Source organism: Alligator mississippiensis, chromosome 8 (assembly GCF_030867095.1).
Source record: "Alligator mississippiensis isolate rAllMis1 chromosome 8, rAllMis1, whole genome shotgun sequence".
Lineage (NCBI taxonomy): Eukaryota > Metazoa > Chordata > Crocodylia > Alligatoridae > Alligator > Alligator mississippiensis.
Genome location: NC_081831.1, coordinates 5,888,573 through 5,908,369, shown reverse-complemented (window position 1 = coordinate 5,908,369; position 19,797 = coordinate 5,888,573). Strand labels below are relative to the sequence as shown.

At 40.1% G+C, this 19,797-nt stretch overlaps 1 protein-coding gene across 2 annotated transcripts in view; it reads left to right on the top strand.

The window, feature by feature from the left end:
* The window catches only part of HELZ (helicase with zinc finger), a 166,017-nt gene that overhangs the window by 41,426 nt on the left and 104,794 nt on the right, over positions 1–19,797 (top strand). For both annotated transcript variants that reach the window (XM_019494326.2, XM_019494325.2), the window contains exons 11-12: positions 714–981; positions 8,468–8,801. In XM_019494326.2, the coding sequence (XP_019349871.1) occupies positions 714–981; positions 8,468–8,801 (602 nt within the window). The remainder of the gene's footprint in view (positions 1–713; positions 982–8,467; positions 8,802–19,797) is intronic.

Here is a 19,797-nt window from a genome sequence, read left to right as displayed (position 1 = left end):
TTTTTTTGTAACACACAAGAGGACGTGCTGCACATGTGCCACACAGGAGATCAGGAAGGGGACAAGCATCACAACAGCACCTGGCAGGGAGCAGATGGCAGAGCAGCACATTGGGCAGGGAAAGAGAATCAGTGTGGTACTTGTAGGTTGCGGAGCTAATTTGTGGTACATGTGTCAAAAGGTTGGCCTCCACTGTGCTAGAAGCTACTAAGCGGGGTTTACCACTTACATTACATAAGGAATAGTTATAAAGTTTATGGCGATTTGCTAGGGTATTGCATAATGGCTTGTAGGTATTATAATAAAGGTGCTTTCCTTTACTTGTTTTTCTAGCTGCTCTCTGTTAAGGAACAATATTATGTTCTTGCATGTGTGTCTGTGTCTGTCCTCTGAAGTAGGGGCAGTGCTTCACCTCAACCATGGAATTATGAAAACTCTTCAGGACAAAGGAGCATCTTACCTTCAGCTTTATTTTTTTAAGATAGCAGAGTAACTTTACTACTGCTGCCTACTCCTTGAAAAACCAAATCATGTACTGTTAATTAAAAATTAAATTTAGCCTGTAAATTTTTCTCTTATTCTCTGATTTACATGCAGAAGCTGTTGCAGAACATGTGAAGTCATCAAGCATTTCCCACTTATTCTTGTCAGTTGTATATGATCTTCAAGAACGCACATTTAATTCCTTTCTTGGTTTGTATATCCACATGCAGATCTTGAATACCTGATGCATGCACGACAACAGCTACTAACTACAGCTAAGCGTTGGGATTCTACTTCTAAGACTATTGTAGAATTTGAGCCTAATGAAACTACTGAATTGGAGAAGAGCCTTCTTACCAGATACCAAATTCCTCTGTCTGCTGACCAACTCTTTACACAGTCTGTCCTGGACAAATCATTGACCAAGACCAACTATCAATCACGGTTGCATGACCTCCTTTATATTGAGGAAATAGCACAGTATAAGGAAGTCAGCAAGTAAGTAACACTTCTTATGAAAATTATGTCTTCATTGTTTGTTGCTGTCCTATTAAAAAAGATTAGGATGGCACTTCATAGGGGTTAGGCATGCCTGACTGGATTTAAAGTATTGGTGGTTAGCTGCTAAGTTACATTTTTTAAATACACCAGGAATGCACATGAATTCATAAATTTTACCTTTTAGTAGAAGAGAATGAATATAACTTTAACAGTAAATAATAAATGGCTGCAAAGATAAGGGAATTTTTGAATATATGAATAGGATGCAGGTTGGGAGACAGAGGTAGACTTTCAAAGTTCACAGTCTCACTGCACTAGACTATTTTTCTGTATTCCGACATTTATGATTAATGGTGTCACCTTCGTTTGTATGGAATGAAAATGTTTTAAGGCAACGTACCACTCCAGATAGGACTGATGAAAGCACTAGTATCATAGTGCTTAGGGTTGGAAGGGACCTAAACAGATCATCAGGTCCGACCCCCTTCCATTCCTCTTTAATTTGATGTAGAAGCAAATTAGAAATATATCAGAAATGTCTTTCCTAGGGAGCACAATCCCTGGGGAACATTATTAAAAGTTTAGTCTAATCGCATGTTGATCATTTAAGACTGTTACAAGCCAGTGGTACCCAGCCTTTTTGCTCTGTGGGTCAGATGTATGGTGTAGGGTGGGTGCATAGGCTAGATCTACTCTGTGGACCTGGTCTGGTATGCACAGGGCTGGGGCCCAATTGGGAATCTGCTGGATCAGGCCCCGGATCCCCATGCCTTATGGTGGCCGCAGCCCCATGGGGGATCAGGCCCATTGCTCCGCTCCCAGCCCGGTGTGTGCAGGATCAGGCTCCACTACCCTGCTTCTTCCCCATGCACCCAGGATTGGGTCCTGCCACCTCAGCCCTGTGTGTTCCTGGTGGGACCCCATTGCCCACCCCATTGCTGCAGGTGAGATCCCGGGTGCAGGGCCATGTCATCTGGCCCACAGGGATGGAGAAGAAGGATGCAGCGTTAATTGCCACTGATCCTGGTCACTGAATTTCCAGACCTTAGGGGAGCCCTGAAGGCTGGATCATATGGCTTTGCCCATGGGCTGTGGGTTGAGCATCCTTGATATAAACTGTTACTTTGAGGTAAATGGGAAAACAGTGTCTATTCAGTTCTTTTTCATATCTTGAATAAACTGCAGCAAATTTGAATGAGATCTTTGCTTGTTCTCATCACATCTCTCCTGTGCTGTGGAGGTGGTATGCAGTATGACATACTTGAAGGCAGGTTTTCCAGCAACTTAACCGAGTCTTTCTTTTTCTGCATCTTCTGCTTTTATAGCCAAGTTCCTTTTACAAGCTTTTTTAAAACAAGGTGAGGCTCGAAGAAAGCTCAACACAATTTCTTATAAATAACAAAAGAGCAGCTTGCACATACAGATGATAGAGTGCATTCCCGTGCATGTTGCTTCACAATTAAATAAGTTATTGATGTTCTATGTCTTTCTGTTAAGTGGATTAATAAAAGTAATTTTAACAAATATTTTTGATGTGTCTTTGTTTTGGTAATACTGATGACAGAAATCCTGTTCAATCCTATTATACCTGGTCTCCTTTAGTACACTGGGCTCAGACTTCTGCATAATGGGTCTTAACTGGCCTGTTCTCTGGCTAGCCTTTGCTGGACATTTGTACACGCCATAAAACTATTGTGAATGTTGACAGTCTTGTAGGAGAAGTCCAGGACTGGACGGTTGGTATGCACACAGTGCATTGCTTGCTGTCCTGTATTGCATCGTTAGGTTCTGTTAATGCTGATGGCTCTTCACTTCATGATCCATTAATTGATCCAACTCACAACCTGATAAGACAGAGGCATTGCAAATGGCATTTCAATTTCAAACACACCCAAAAACACACAAAGCAAAGTTTGCAACTGGAGGCCAGTGTGCTTCATAGGTAGTATAAATACCCTTTGTGGTGTATTGAGACCCATGTAAGATAACTTGGTGAACCAATGTAGTGGTAGAATCATAAACTTTCATTTTCTTTGCTGTAAATCAAATATTGTTTTTAGGTTTAATATTAAAGGATTGACCTTCTATGTAGCTATGGAGCCATTGGAAATCGTAGCTAGCCTAGAATGGAGCCACCTGCATATTAAGCAGAGTTGTCTCTGGGCGTACACAATCCATATTCTGTGATTTGCATTAACTGCCAATCGACTGCAATGTTGAATTTTATCTCTGAAGGCCAAAATGGTTTGTTGCTGTCTGCCTTTGAGACCGAGACTGTCTCCTGCTGTGCTGCTACTCTCTCTCCTGCTTGAACCAGAAGCTCCCACTGTGATCAGGGGTGTGTTGGTTGCAAAGCCTTCTTGGTGAAGGATTATGTGTTCTGCAACTTGATTTGTGAGAACCTGGAAGTATTATATGTTTATGACGTGCTGATTGTCCCAGGCTTTGTGAGGGGGGAGGGGAATAGTCAAAATGCTGAACTATGTCAAGGGAAAGAAGTAGCAAGTCTCTTCTTAGCAAGGGAAGGGAGCGTGCTGTACTTTAAGGCATGTTTATTTTAACATTTTGTAAATTTTTTATTTGTCAAAAGTACTTAGCATGAGTAGAGCACAAGATGGAGGCAATAAAGGACTGAATAAACAAACCAACCCACAGTCCAATTTCCATTTGTAAATATAGGCTTCAAATTGACAAGCCAGAGTGCAGATGAAACTTGAGCTCAAGTTAAGTGAGCAAATTTACATACTGCTTTGGAGAAAGTGGAAAATCTGACCCTTCGTGTAATGTTTAAGTTGTAAAACATTGTCATTTTTTCCTTTGCATATTGAAAAAGGAAAACAGCATTTAATTAAAATGCCTAACACTCTTATGACACTTTGTATTCTGAAATTGGTACAAACCTGAATGGCTTGAAGAGGCGACATATTGCTATTTTGTACACATAGGGTGCATCCAGACAAGCACGCACATGTGGTTTGCAGCTCTGCGGACGTGTCTGCAGTGCCGTAAATTGCACGTACCATGTGTGGGTGTTCGCTGCGCTGCCAATTTGCAGCATGGTGGGTTTTTGTTGGCATTGGGAGATCTCGGTGTCAAAAAAACTCATGCCAGGAAAAAGCAGGGCAGTGCATGTGGCGGCAGCATGTGCTGCCCAGAACTAGAGCCTGGCCGGCCAGAGCCATGCTCCAGCTGTCTGGCCAGGCTCCATGCGCCCAGATGCACCTCAGGACCCCAGGTAAGGCTGCTGGTGCCAACCCAGGTGCTGACCCCAGCCTCCCCTACCGCACCTGGAACATTTTTCCCCACACTAACCCCACGTGCAGGGGTGTGCGCTGGGGCAAAAAGTAGCGGCACAAATTTGTGCCACTGCTTTTTTTCCTCGCGGGAACCGCATGCCCCTGTTCATAGGGACGCAGCCATATAGTGCGTTGTTCCCTACGTGAATGGTGGGCGAGATTCCTTCTAAAGGTTGTACAATCCTAAAATATTAGCCATTATGGAAAATAAGCATATTTTTGCCATTGCCATATACTGTGCCAGTGTTTAGTAAAACGTGCTGTAGCTGCAGAGTAAAATGTGTGACCCCTTATGTGGAAATTGTAGGTATGAATATAAAAAATCATGCTGATTTTTCTTTTAAAAACCTGGCATACAGAGCCACATTCAGCACGTGATACTTGGCCTTTTGGTGAATTAGTTTGCATTGGCGGTGGATGGACTGATGATCTAATAAGTCTTTCTTTTAATTGCTGGAATTTAAACATAGATAGGGTTTTGCCCAGTGGTTAGATTGAATTCTGTAATTATGTTGGCATTTTACAGGATTGGCAGAGACTCTCTCATGAGGTTGCACAGAGGACAGATTGCTGTTAGAATTTTCCGTGGTTTTGGATGTTTAGGAGATTTTTTCCTGTTTATTTTGGTCTACGTGCCGGTTAGCTCATGCTGCCTTGTGGTCACCGCGCTATGCCCAGAAAAAATCCAGCAGGAAGAAATAATCGAGAGACCAAAAAGTTTCCCAGCTGGTATCCCGAGTGGCATGATGACTAAGAGAGCTGTAGGTTCAAAAGAAACTCAGAATTTAGTGTTTTTTTCTCACCATCTGAGCAATCATCTCAGTGAAGAAATATTTCTAAAATTACACAAAGCTGGAATTTACAGTACAAGGACTCTCTAAAATTAATTCTGGTTTTTGTAGCAAAGTGTTTATTCAAGAGCATACTAAAAAGTGTTAATTAGACTTGCATTTCTGATTAGTTGAATATCAGATCTTTAAGTGTTAGCACAAAAACATCCATTGTTCAGACTGGCAGAATGATGTCAAACACATGGGCAATCTGAAAAAATAGTTTAATTGTGTTTAACTTCAAGTTGTTTGGAAGTTGAAACTGTCAGAAACCTCCCGTAAGATGAGTGGTAGCTACACATATTACAGTGGCTTAGTAATTGCTACTCAGAAAGAGGAGATCTTGGACTGGGAGATAGGAAAACTGAATTCTTTTGCTGCATCTCTGCTGATTTTGCAATGTTACCTTGGGCAGGCCACTATGGGACCATATGTCAAATGTGACCTATTTTGCTTGCTCCATTCTGTCCTCCACTTTTGATGTCTGTCACCTGATTTTAGAGGGGACATCAGTGAAGTTCTTAGGAGATCAAAGTGATCATTACTTCCAATAAATGGGTGAACATCAAAATTAGAGACCGGTTTTGAAATATATCAGTTAGTCTCTTTATTGCCTCAGTTTCCTGATCTGTAGAGCACTCCTCTACTTCATAGGGAGGCTGAAATCATTAATGTTCGTAGAAACAAATGTCCAAAATTAGTATTCTTAAGTGGTTTGTTTCATACCCTTTGTTTGGGAAGTGAAGCATGTGTAGTTATGATGTATTACCCAGATACTGCTATAAGCCATGAGCATGGTGTGTGCTTCTGCTCAGCTGAAGAAAGAAAAGGAAGGATGAGGAGTTGGTTTAGGAAGAAATGCTTAATTTTTCAGGGTGAACATTAGAGGAGTCTGTAGTTGAACTTCTCACCAGAAGGTGTCACCCTACTCATTGGGAAAAATTTAATCTGGAAGAAGTAGATGCTACTCAGGAAGTTAGAACAAGAAGCAACTCAAGATGATGTACTGGAATGTCTCAGAAAAGCTGCAGTATGGTTGTTCAGGAAATGTTTATGATTAGAATGTAATAATATGGAGAATAAAACCTTGGCAGCTTGAAATGACTTTTGCAAAGCATCTGATTAATAACAGATTTTAAATCTTAGTAAAGTTGTATGCATTTCACAAAGTAGTACAGTCATTATATGAAGGGGATAGGAGCAATTTTAGAATTTGAAACGGACACAGAGAACTCAGAATAAGATATTGTCAACAAGGAATCTTGCATGCTTTTTTCTCAACATATTCGTAAATAATTAGTTTTTATCCCTAATCATTTGCTAAATTCATTTTTTGAAGTACAGTAAATGATTACCTTCATGTTCCCTGGTAGCCACTACATTTTAAAAAAATATAACGATAATAGATAATTGTGGTTGTCCAATAACAAAATTATCTCATTTCATTCCATTGCTTAATTGCCAGGAACGTGTCTCTGACTCGATGCATGTATTGTGCAGAGACCAGAGTGTCACCGCTGGGGGGCACAATTACAGTTTTCTTGTAAGAAAAAGGATTAATCAATTGTCAAAAAAATCTTCCACGAGTATGGGAGGCATTTAGCATTTGTGGGATGAGAACTGAAACTGGCTTGATTTTGGTATTGATCTGAGATTCTGGTACTTTTCAGGACAGGTTTCTTTGATAGTAGATGAAATAGTATTACAAGCGCACTTTTAATAATTAATGAGGATTGGTTGGAAGAAAGCTGAACAGATTAAAAAGTAACAGTATAAATAGACAGCATCCTTTGAAGATATATTTTCCCTAAGAGACTTCATTTAAGAAGAAAAAGTTAGCCATTTCACATGATGAGAGGATTCCTCTTCACGTTAGTCAAAAGTGTTTTCTGTATTCCTTTTATTTTCCTTGATGCGTTCCTTTCTAACTTATTGAAATAGGGGAAATTAGTTTACCGTGGGGATATATAAGAGAATGGAGTAGTCTGACAAGGAAGTAACTACAACTCTAATAGTTTAGCACATTTTAAAATCAGAATGAAGAAAACAGTAGAAGATGTACTGTGGGCACCCACTGTGTATTTGAAAAAGGATCCAGAAGACAGACTAATTGGTCATTTTAATCTTTATTGCCTGTTACTTTTAGAAAAGTAAAAATAGGAGGAGTGACTTTACTACTGCTACTCTGAATGTAGAAAGCACTCGCCATCAGTGAGAGTTTGTGGTCAGGTAGATTACGCGATAAGGTATCTAATATGCTAGATAGCAATCCCTCATTTTAAATGGATCTACTCTGATTCTTACTGACCTTTCACAAAATATTTAAAAAAAAATCTAAATGGTGGAAACAACAGCCCTTTGCTTCTCTCAGGATGGTAGCCTTCATTTTCTAATCGGTAGAATTAATACAAATCTCAGGGTGTTCTGGACCTGCATGCATGTCCCTGAAGATGTTGCTGCACCTACTATATCATAGGTTTAAACTCTCTTTTTTTTCCCTGCTGCAGGGCAAATCCCATAAATCTAACTCAGGCAGAACTATTGAATTAATAGAAATGTAGGATTTGGCTCTATTGAGAGAGTAACTTTAAAAGCTTCTGAGACATTAATACTTGTAACTATTTGTTGACGTTGCCTCTTGATGTATTTTGTGTTCTGCTTGGAAGCAAAATTTGTAAATGCTTTGCAATTCCTGCCTGTCCTTTAATTTCTGTTGCAAAGGCCAGATTCTGTCCCCATTTACAATGGGCGCATCTACACGCTTTTAATGTTTTGTAGTTACTGCTCATTAAGTTTAGTACGTGGTTAATCAAGTACTAAATCAGCATGCAGTAACTCGTGCTACTGTTCAGTAGTGCCACCACACAGGGTTTTAGTGATGTGCAGTAGCCTAATACTAGTGCGCGGTACCGTATTAGACGGTTTTTGCCTGGCACGCTATTGCACAGTAAACGTTTCATGTAGATGCGCCCACTGAGTAACTATTTACACAATCCCAAGCACTGCCCCTTGACTCATGCCAAAGCCTGTCCTTGATTGATTTAGCTATAAATTGGTGCAGGGCCATTCAGGTTTGAGAGTCAAAAGTATCTGTATATGATGCTGCCACATTGCTTTCTTATGTGTACCTGGCTTCAGAAACTGGCCATAGGAATACTAGACTTGGGTAGACCTTTGATCTTTCCTGGGCAGGAAGGTACTATTCACCATAAGTGAGAGATGTATACTTGGAATCCAAATATGGCATATTTGAACGTGGGAATTGCGAGGGGCGGGGTGGTTATTACCATTGTCTCTGTCCCCTTGTTTCTAAAATCAACTTTCTTTTCTGCACTAACTCGGTACTTTCTTGTTTAGGTTCAACATAAAAGTGCAATTGCAGATTGTAGCAAGCTTCATGCTTACTGGTGTTTCCGGAGGTGCAAAGTATGCCCAAAATGGACAACTTTTTGGCCGCTTTAAGCTCACTGAAACTCTTTCTGAAGACACTTTGGCTGGACGGCTGGTGATGACCAAAGTCAATGCTGTTTATTTATTGCCAGTCACTAAAGAGAAGTCAGCACAAACCCAAGGAACCAAAGAGAAGGTTTATGAAGCAGCTATTGAAGAGAAAACAAAGGATTATATCTTCTTGAGAGTATCCAGGGAATGCTGTGAAGAACTTAATCTTCGGGCAGATTGTGAAATGCAGGTACGTTTGAATGGAAGTTTCCTGCTGTGAGAAGAGATTGCTCTACATTTTTTCCTAAAGTAATTACATACCATAGAACTAGAAAAAATATGATTAGAATTTTTTATTCCTCATTATACATAGAAAACCTAGTGAGAAGAAGAATTTCAGATAGATTAAACTTTTATATTTAAATCTGATTTTTATATGTAATAGAATTAATAATTTAGAACTGTTACAGAGTAAAAATATATTTTAATGAGACTCATTTCTGATATAAAATTTGTTCTGATATGGTTAAGTAACCTGTAAACCAGCAGATCCTAGCTTATATGTGTTTGTTCATGAGGATGTAGCTTGAAAGCTGATTTAGAAACGGGCTTTTGAAAGCAAGTTCAAACACAAAGCCCATTTTGTGTCTGCCTGTTGACTTGTACTGTGGAGCTTCCAGTTTCTTTATTTTCATGGGCATGTGTTTGAGGAGAGGCATATATTTTCTTTTTAATTTTCTTCTTTCAACCCTCCCAAGCTCTTTGATTATCCTTTCTTCTTCCTGCCTTTGTCTTCAGAATCACTAAGCAAATTATCTAGTCCTGTTCTTATTAAGGTCTTCTCTAACTCTGTTTCTCTGATAACCACTCATTTGGCTTCCACCATTCCCATCTAGCAAGACCATTTTCATGAAAGTCTCTTAACAATTTTGTTACTGAGTTGAAGAGGGATTTTTTTTCTTCCTATTTCTTAATCTCTCTGGTGTCTTTTGCCACAGCTGATCACGCTTTTTTTGTCTGCTTACTTACCTCTTGACCACCCTGACTTCGTATATTCTGGTTTTTCTTCAAGTTTGGATCCCACTGGCATGTGTTTGTCTCATGTGTCTGAGACCAAATTTATTTTTCATAGCACTTTCTGGCAGTGTTACTTATGTGCCTTGTGCCTCCTTGTGTCTGTGACCTTCCATCAGGGGGCAGAGACCAAAACCCTGATGTTCAAACCTGCCCTGTGGAGGACAGATCCTCATGAAGACAAGACACAGCCAATGCTGCTTTTGCTTAGGAGAGTCAGATACCTAAAGAGCCCTTGTTGTGCAATTCCTCCTCCACCAGGACCTGAAAGTCCAGGGGTACTTACCTCAAGCCACACTTACTAGGGTAGTTCATGCAGATCACTCCCAACACAAAGGGGGCAATTGGGATCAAAATGAAAATGGATGAACAAGCATCAGCCAGTGCTGCATTGAGTACCAACCACATCTTGAGACTGAGCACTGGAAAAAAGTCAAAGAAAGACAGCATTGTTAGTATTGATGGCAACAATGCTGGCAACCTTCATATTGATGAAGACCTTGGCACCAGTTGTTGTAACATTGTCTGCTTGGCATCACCACTCCAAACACTGATTACTTTGGCATGGACAGTCTTAGTGCTAATAACACCAGCTCCTTACCAACTGCAGGCAGTTAAGCCAGGCCATAAACAAGTCATTGGAGGTTGAGTCAGTCTGAGCATAGGCACAGTTGCAAGATGGAGAGGAGCTTCTTGGGAGAGATCAGAGGACTTCTTTCCCATAAGGTTGTTCTCTCTGCTCTGAGACGAAAGCAGGTTTACTTTAGACCATACCTGATAGATGTTTGTTTAACCAGCTCTGAAAAACCTCCACCCTTAGAAGAGGGATTTTATACTCTTTCAGTGCTCAACTGTTTTCCGAGTTTTTTTCCTAATATCAAATCCAACCCCTTGCTGCAAATTAATCTAGTTACTTCTTGCCTTTCCCTCAGTGTACATAGAAAGCAGTTGATCATTGTCCTCTTTATAACAAACTTCTTGCATATTTGAAAATACATCATGTCTCCCCCATCAGTCTTCTCTTTCTTGGACTAAAGAAAAAACAGTTCTTTCAACCTTCCCTTGTTGATCATTTTCTCAACCTCTTAGAAACACTGATGTTTTCAGAATCTCTTATCTTTGTTGCTTTTCTTCCTGTGCGCTCCATTTGTCTATCTTTTTTAAAGTGGGATGCCCAAAACCAGACATAGTATTTTCTGGCAGAGGCCGAATGTTGAAAAGTGGGGAATAATTACCTTCCATGTCTTACACCACTATTGTCAATACATCCCAAGATGACCCTTGTTCATTTTGCGTGTATACACTTACTCTCTCTCCTTCTTAATTGTACATGGGAAGTAAAAGTACTTTGCATTTGTCTTTACCGGATTTCATCTTGTTGATGTAAGACCATTTTTCTAATTTGTCAAAATCACATTGTTCAGCATTCCAGTCCGGTCTTCCAAAATGTTTGCAACCCCTTCCAGGTTCATGTATTCAGATCTTATAAGTATACTGTCTGGTTTATTATCCATGTTGCTAATGACAATATTGAACAGTACAAGATCCTAGGCAGATCTGTAAGGCACTTCATTTGATATGTCCTCACAGTTAACAGTTGGAGTGCCCATCTGCACCAAATACACATGCAAGGGACTTAATACATAGAGGATATGAGACTTCACATCAGTGTCCTTCCTAGAGCTCTAAACCATATGACTAGCCTCTGACATTCCTACCTGTTCTTCGAAACTTTACAGTATAAATTCTGGACAATACCTGTACTGTACTGTACATCAACATGAAAGGGAGTGCCTGGTTGTCTCTCCTCAGCCTGGAAGCCATCCAGAACTCTCCATGGTGGCACAACATGGGGTAGGCCTGGTGGTTCTTAATCTCTTGGCTGTCAGCATCAACCTGGAAGACGTTTTATGCAGATAGTTGATTCCTACCTTTAAGTAGTCACTGCAGCAGTTCCTCCTAAAGCCAATTCTTCTGAGTTGCAGAACCCTAGGGGATATGCCTATATATCACAGGGGTCAATACCCCCAGAACTTCAGTTCCAGAGGGGGTATAAATCTAGGCTTATAGTGGAGTGCCTTTCTTTTGCAGTGGTTCCAAAGCCCCTTCTGCATCCCTTAACATCTAGGCAATTTCCAAAGCCAAAAGAGATAAAGCAGTGATCATTCTTGTATCAGCCTACTGGTACCATTTATTGGTATCAGTTTACTGGTACTGAAGCAATTTACTAAGTTGTACGTGTCAGAGCAGGCATCTGGCACATATATGGGTGCCCTGAGATTCTTTCTACAACATCCGTCCAACGTAAGAAGAAGAAATGGAACCAATTACTACAGGAACAACTTTCTCAACCACAAAACAACCATCAGAGAAACAATACCAACATCTTACAACATTCCAGCTCCAGGCTCGATGCAACTGAAAGAAGCAACCAACCCTCAAATATCATCAATCTCTCCATGCATACACTTATCAAAGCTGAAAAATCTGTCCTCTTTGAAGGCCTGAACAACACTTCATCCTCTGACAAGATTGAGGAAAAGATCAACCCAAACACCCCCCTCCCCAAAAAAGTCAGATTGGACACCTCACAGTGAATGAAACTCTAACCTTGACCGCTATATTGACTGCTTCAGGGAAAGAATGAACAATTAATTAATAAACAACACATGCCCTATAACAACCTCTCCCTATCAGAGAGAAGGGCCATAGGATCTCTAAGATCCAACCACCAAATAGTAATAAAACTAGTAGATAGAGGAGGAGCCATAGTCATCCTTAATCGTGAAGACTACATAAAAGAAGCCAACAGATAACTCTCTGACACCACCTACTACAGAAAACTACTACTTTGCTTTTCACCTTGAAACTCAAAACTACCATCAAATAATTTCCATCAGAACTATAAGAAAAACTACAGACCTTGATCCCTCCATTACCTAACCCAGGGACTTTCTACATGCTCCTTAAAATCCACAAAAAAGGGAACCCTGGCAGACCTATCGTATCCAACCATGGAACCGTAACTGAGGAAATATCAGGTTTCATCGAATCAATCCTAAAACTTCTTGTCACCCGAAGAGTGAGTTTTGTTCAAGACGCAACAGATTTTCTATGGAAAGTTAAAAACAGACCACCCTCCCAGAAACACCCTCCTAGCCACCATGGATGTTACCAGTGTGTATACCAACATCCCACATCAGGATGGCATCCAAGCCTGCCTTACATACTTACAAGAGCAAAATGACAACTCAGAGTACCAGACCCAATGATATTACTGACCGTATACATTTACACACTTTATCCACACACACAACAACTTCACTTTCAGTAGCCAAGAATTCCTCTAGATCATGGTCACATCTATGGGCACCAGAATGGCCCCACAGTATGCCAACCTTTTTATGAGCCACCTGGAAGAAGAATTCCTCAAGGACTGCACCATCTAAATCTTACTATACTTAAGATATATTGATGACATTTTCATCATTTAAACTGAAAACCTGCAGTCTCTGAATGATTTCCATCAGAAATTCAACAATCATCATCCCTCCATGAGACTCCTGAATATTCCAGCACCAACATCTTCCTTTTAGACATGATGATCACTGTCCAGAATGGTAAAATACCGACCATGATATACAAGAAACCCATGGACCAACGTACATATCTGTACAGAACCAGCAATCACCCTAACCACACCGAGAAAGCTGTAATATACAGCCAAGCCCTCCAATACCACCGCATTTGCACTGAGGAGAACACCTGGGATTGTCACCTCACAAGGATACTTCTCCAGAGAGATAATCACACTTTCGAAAGAGCCATCTGGATACCATGTGCGGCACAGAAGGAAAACCCCCATGAATTGTACACCACTGGTGATGACATATCACCCCGCCCTGGAATCTATATGGAAAATCCTTGAACTGTTGCAACCCATACTAGAAGACGACACTATTCTTAAAGAGATCTTCCCAGATCCACCCATCCTAGCCTTTAAACAAGAACCAGACTCGCTAGCTTCATCACCAGAAGCAAACTTCCTATGGCCCAAAACGCACCAAATGGATCCAGACCACACCACGACAAGAAATATAAAACCTGCCAACATATCTCCACCACCCCCACAATTACTACACCCCACAACAGAGCCATCACCATTCCTGGATCTTACAGCTGCACATCCAGAAATGTAATATATCTCATCCAGTGCACCAAATGCCCTGATGGAAAATACATAGGAGAGACCAAACTACAACTGTGCACCAGAATGAACACACACTAGAAATCTATCAAAGACAAGAATACCCAGTTATGGGTGGGGGTACATTTCTCACATGAAAACCACTCTCTCTCCAGGCTCTCAGTTCCAATCCTCAAAGGGAATTTACAAAACACCTTTCATAGATGTGTCTACGAACTTGTCTTCATCAACCTACTGGATACAAAAAATCATGGACTAAATATAGACATTGGATTTATGACACATTATAACCTGCCTAACATCTGACTCCCCAAGTACCTTTTTACTATTTACCAGTTACATTCATTCCTCCCCACCCTGCCAACTTGTCTCTCACCCACTGACTCCTTAATTTACATTGTCACTGACTGCCTTTCTTGTATGCATACCAGCCATTGGCTGCTTTACTATTCATTCCATCCAGGAAGAGCACACACCGACTGCGGATACTTCCTCAGCCTTATGAAGGGTGTTTGTGCCCAAAAGCTTGGAAAGATGAATTTTTTCCAACTATTTGAGTTGGTCTAACAAAAGGTATTGGATTTACCCAAAGAACTCTGTCTCTGTGTGTCCTTAGACCAACACAGCTACAACCTATAGCCCTGATATTCTTAAGCATTTACTGCGCTTTAAAACAGACCAGCCTCTCATCTTGTTCAATTGAGGTCAGCTTGTAATCAGCTGTTACATGGACACTTGTTCTTTTCTCCTTCTGTGAAATTTCTGGAAGGACTTTTGCATACTTCTCTCTGGTCAGTCAGCTTCTAACACGAGTTCACTATGTTGATATTCTTTCTAGTGACTATTACTTCAACAGGAGGTGAGTAGCAGCATGGATTTGATTTAAATCAAATTGATTAAATCACAATTTAAATCACTGGTCAGGAGGCCTTAATTTTATCATTGTTTTCTACAAAAAGTGCATTCTTGTTTTATATTCTCTATTCATTTAACTTTTTGAAACTTTGCATTTTTAGAGAGAGGTAAGGGCTTGACTCTGTGTACATAAACTTGCAGAGAGACAAGAGGGCTGATGGGTAGGTAATCAGGCCTGTTATCTCTCATCACCATATACTGCTGTTAACAAATATGTTATCTGTGGAGACACAAATCCACAGTTTGAGAACTGAAACTAAGCATCACAAAGATGCTTAATGGGATCTTCTAGACTGAGCGCTGAGTCTCATTGAGTAGAGTGGTTTTCTTTAATCTTTACTAATCTATAGAGGAGCCTCTGGGAACCCCATAAGATTGGGCCCCTAGTATAGTCCATGACCTGTTGTGAGCTATTTATAAAACTTTTCTAAAAAGGTTACATGAATATACTGTCTCAAACAGTATGTTCCATGAAGATATCTGTGAGCTTTAATGTATCTTAAATTAAAACTATCTTTATATAGGTTTATTTTTTTAACAAAGCATATTAACAAACCCCCCCCCAAATAAAATGAAATAAACAAATCTGATTTAAATTAAAAAATCAGTTGTTTTTATTTAAAAAAAAATGTTGATGTTTATCCACCATATGAGTGAACCTTAAAAACATGTTGCCAACCTTGCCCATCCATACTGTGGTTGTTGGGGTAAACCTCAACTGAAACCTCACACAAAGTTAATTCCTGTAGTGGATCACAATTTTAATTCAGTCAGTCATCTTGCCTGTTGTCTTCCTTCTCAGCACGAGAGAAAATAAATTATACACAGAATGTATCTAAGGATTTGTTTTGTTACATTGACAAGGCCAAAATAAAATGGGTGACAATCTGAATACTTGAATCTTTATTTTCATATTCAGATGTTCTAAAAGTGAACCAACCAGTCTCTTTGCAGAGAGTATGGAAATGGATAGTACAATGCATCGTTGTTTTACCTGCTAGCTGATGTAGCTTTCCTACCAAATCTCAACAGAGTTTCTCCTACTTTAGAAATGTGCCAATTCCTGATATCTGCAAGGGGGTAACATGAAGTAACCCACAGACCTTTGTCAAGCATTCTGGTTTGGACTCGTCTGTCCAAGCATACTCCTGGTTTGGGAGAGCAATCCTTCAGCTGTTACGCAAATGATGCAACTGAAAGTTCTCATTTGCACCTTCTTGAGGAGGTCACGTATAGTGAGACCCGCACTGAGTGTACTTAAAAGAACATTTACTTATCCGACAGTAACTGTGGTTCTCTGAAGGGATGCAGTTGATGTGATCCCCAATGAACCACCCTCTATGCTCCTTTTTGGAGTCCACAGAAATCTTGTGCTTTGAATTTGAGGGAACAGAAGGTGTGTTGTAGCTGCTCCATCCTTATTCCTCACTTATAGGAGCATAAGGAGACGCACAGTTAAGGCACCGCTCCCTCCTACCCCCTCCTTGCCTCTCTCTCTATGGACAATGTTATCATGAAAAAGAATCCAAACTTGTGAACAGGAACTGCTTGCGCAAATACAGTGGGATCCACGCTAACCCAAGGAACTACAGCTGCTACAGGATGAGAAAAAGTTCTTTCTTGTCTTCACTGTCTATCTTTTTGGACCTTGGGGTCTTCTAAACAGTATAAGAACTATTGGGAGTTTGTCTCCCTATCTCATTTCACAAGAACAAGGGAGTTATTCCATGGAACAAATAGGCAGCAGGTAAGGCAGGATGGCGCATAAGGACTAATAGTTCATAGGTGGCAACCTACTATGTTAGATGCTATTTGTATGGGCTTGATCTAGTCGTTTCCAAGTTCTCATGCTCAGTATAGGTAGTAGAAAGATCTGGTCTGGCCAGATTCCTTTTACAGATGAAGATGTTATTTAATTAATACAAAACTAGAACAAATGCACAAAATGTAGATGCATTGTCTTTGTAAAGGGAGACTGTTATTGTCCCTCACCCAGATATCTTTCTTGATTAGTCACAAGGCTGTTTGCAGACATTAAAAAAAAATGAAGTTTGGCTAGAGCCAACCTTATTGGCAATAGGGCCAATTCTCTGTTTACTTTGCAATTAACCTGAAATGAACAGAAATAGAAGCGGTGGCCTGTATTTGTGTTGGAGTTTGTGAACAAGGTAGTTCAGGTAATGTAAATACATGCTCCTCTAGAACATGAAAGAATAAACTCTAGTTGACTTTTTCCCCCTTATCTGCCCATTGTAGAGATAAGGTGATTGACCCTGCTTCCAAACCGGAGGAATTTCAAATTAAGGTCACTAGAATTCATTGAAGTAAATCCACTTTCATTGATGGGATGTCTCTTCCCATTCGATTTATTTTGTGAAAACATATGTAGGAATCCTAATGTCTTCATTTAACATGGATAATTAGTCTGAAATACTTATACACTGCTGGGTACTTGGTTTGTGTTTGTTTTCTTAAAACAATGATTAAGGCCACTAATTGGCTCTATGAAAAAACTGCACTGAAATACAAAATGAGATGGGACTGCTAGTAACTTTATTTTTCTTCTAAAACTTCTTTTAAACCTGAGCTAGGGGAAGCCATACTGACCTCTTAGTTTAAGAGTTCAGTATCTTACAACGAGAATGTGGTCTTACAGTTACTCAGAAAGAAGCGTAATATAATACTTTGTAAATCTGGTTTGAGAACTAGTTCTCAAATTTTGAAGCTCTTAAATTAGTTTTTAATCAGCCCTGATTTCAATGAAATTCTTCAGTGAAACATGAATAAGGAGCCCAAGATCAAGACTTTGGATGCACAGTCAGTGGGAGTTTTGTGGAGCCAGGTTTTCACATTATGGGTTTTGAAAGTTGTCTTGGGCCCTTTTTCTTTCTTACTGGTCTTCTGTTCTGAAATAAAGATAAAAATCTGGATAAAGATCATTCTGTCAGGGAGAGCTTTAGTCAGTACATAGCAAAACAGCAAATCAAATGGTTTGATTCCATCCTGGTTAGATTAAAAACCTAGATATGTATTTTGAAGTGTGATGGTAAAATACATACAACTACTAAGAGAGATTCAATTTTGGCAACATGGGTCAAGAATCCTAGAAAAGGCTGTGAAAGAGAATACTCTGACATGAACTTTCCATTTTCGTCAGGAAATAATCCGTGGAACTGCAGCTCTCGTAGACGACAGAGATGGTTAAATATTACTACCTACTTGTTTTAGCGGGGACCTTTTAGCCGCAAATCTTGGGCTCTGTTCTGCTCTGTTTCCTCCTCTGCTTTGCCACCGGCTCAGGCCATCTTGGTCAGGACACTGAGGCTGGGAATGTCAGAAGAGCACCTGAGACTTGGGCACTCAAGCTCCATTGAATGTCACTGGGAATTGGGTGTTTCTTTTGAAAATCTCAGTCCTAGCTTGTCTGTGCCTCAGTTCATTACTTGCTTCTCATTTATTGACCAGGAAAGTCTTCCATTTAGAAGTTGTGAGTATAATTTAAGAATGCTTAGCTATATGACATGGCTACACCTAGTTTGCTAAAGAGGTGTGCAAAAGAGGAAATATCAGGCAGGGCTGGGGCTTTGGCTGCTGGAGCTGAGTAAGATGTAGAGTGGGATCTATGTCTTGGAGGGTCATGGGGATCCAAAGTGGGAGATCCATTGACAGCATATGTGAAGTGGTTGATCACGATAGCAGTTGAGTTTTGGAGGATTGGGTCTAGTGGGCTTCTGGTGAGGGATTGGAGTAGACGGCGTAAGAAGACTCCATGAGTCAGAGGTGTGCTAAAATAGTAAGATTGGGTAGAGATGTGAATACCTAACTTTAAGAAGGAACGGCAGTAAGTTACTCTTTCCCAACTGAGGTGTGTGGCTGCTATGCTACAGCATACTCCTTGAGACTCATGGTGCCCTACATTAATGACTGCTTGGTTTTGCCCACTCTTTCCTCTTCCAGTGCTGATGAAAAGCTGAGCAGAGCAAACTTGGTGCTTCTCCCTCATCAGTGAAAGCATTATGGCACCAGTTTGGGGAAGAAGTGCACCACAGAACGGCACACTTCTACCCTCTGTTACAGCTGTATTCAAAGGGAAAGTCTATACTATGACAGCTATAGGGAAATGACCTAACAAAACATGATACAAAATCATTCATTTCAAAGTAGAAGAATGAGAAATACACCAGCAAGTGGGGTCCTCGCTCCAGCTGGGGACCGTAGGTAACCCAGTGCAATGCCCATGTTAATAAGCGTGCCATAGCTTTGTCATTCATAGGTCCTTTATTCTTATTCCTGAGTCCCTGACTGGGAGACTTATTCAGTGGCTGGTTCAGAAAATAACTCCCTACTGTAATTCAGAATATGTTCTTTATTTGTTAAAATTAAAACAGTATCTGATTAACTTAAATGTCTTGTGGGCAATATAAAATGTCTTAAACAATTGATAGTTTTTTTGTTTGGTCTTTTTTTTTACAAATAACCCTAAATCTTTTTCCAGTCATTACATGTCTTTTTTGTGAAATTCACACTGAATGTGTGAAGCTTTGTTGATTTTGTTTCATTTACATGGTTGGCTTTAAATGTGGTATTTAACTTGACAGTAAAGAACATTAAAGGTCTCTTGACTTGATTGACTGATCTCTCTTTTTTTCTTTTCTTGTTTTTTGAGACAAATATTATTCTTTTGGCTTTTGGAGACTTGCAACAGCACTAGATTTGGTGTTTCATATTAGATATGCACACTGCCCATATTCTCATATTCTCCAAAATGCCTAATTGTTTAAGGCCCTACCGATGTATTTAGTCTCACTGAAGTAATTGAAAAAAACTTTCATGCCTAATAGCTTTGAAAGAATGGGCCTAAATCAAGAGGTGGCTTTGGGAGCAGTTGGTCATGTTGGCGTGTAAGGATGATGAAGGGGGCTTATGAATGTCACCTTTACTTGATGATGACTGGATCAGGGTAGTTTTGAACTTTGCAGATAGCCCATTGATGTGTCAAAGGAATCACCACCTATTTCTTTTTTTTTGTGTGCTCAGAATGCTTTTCTGA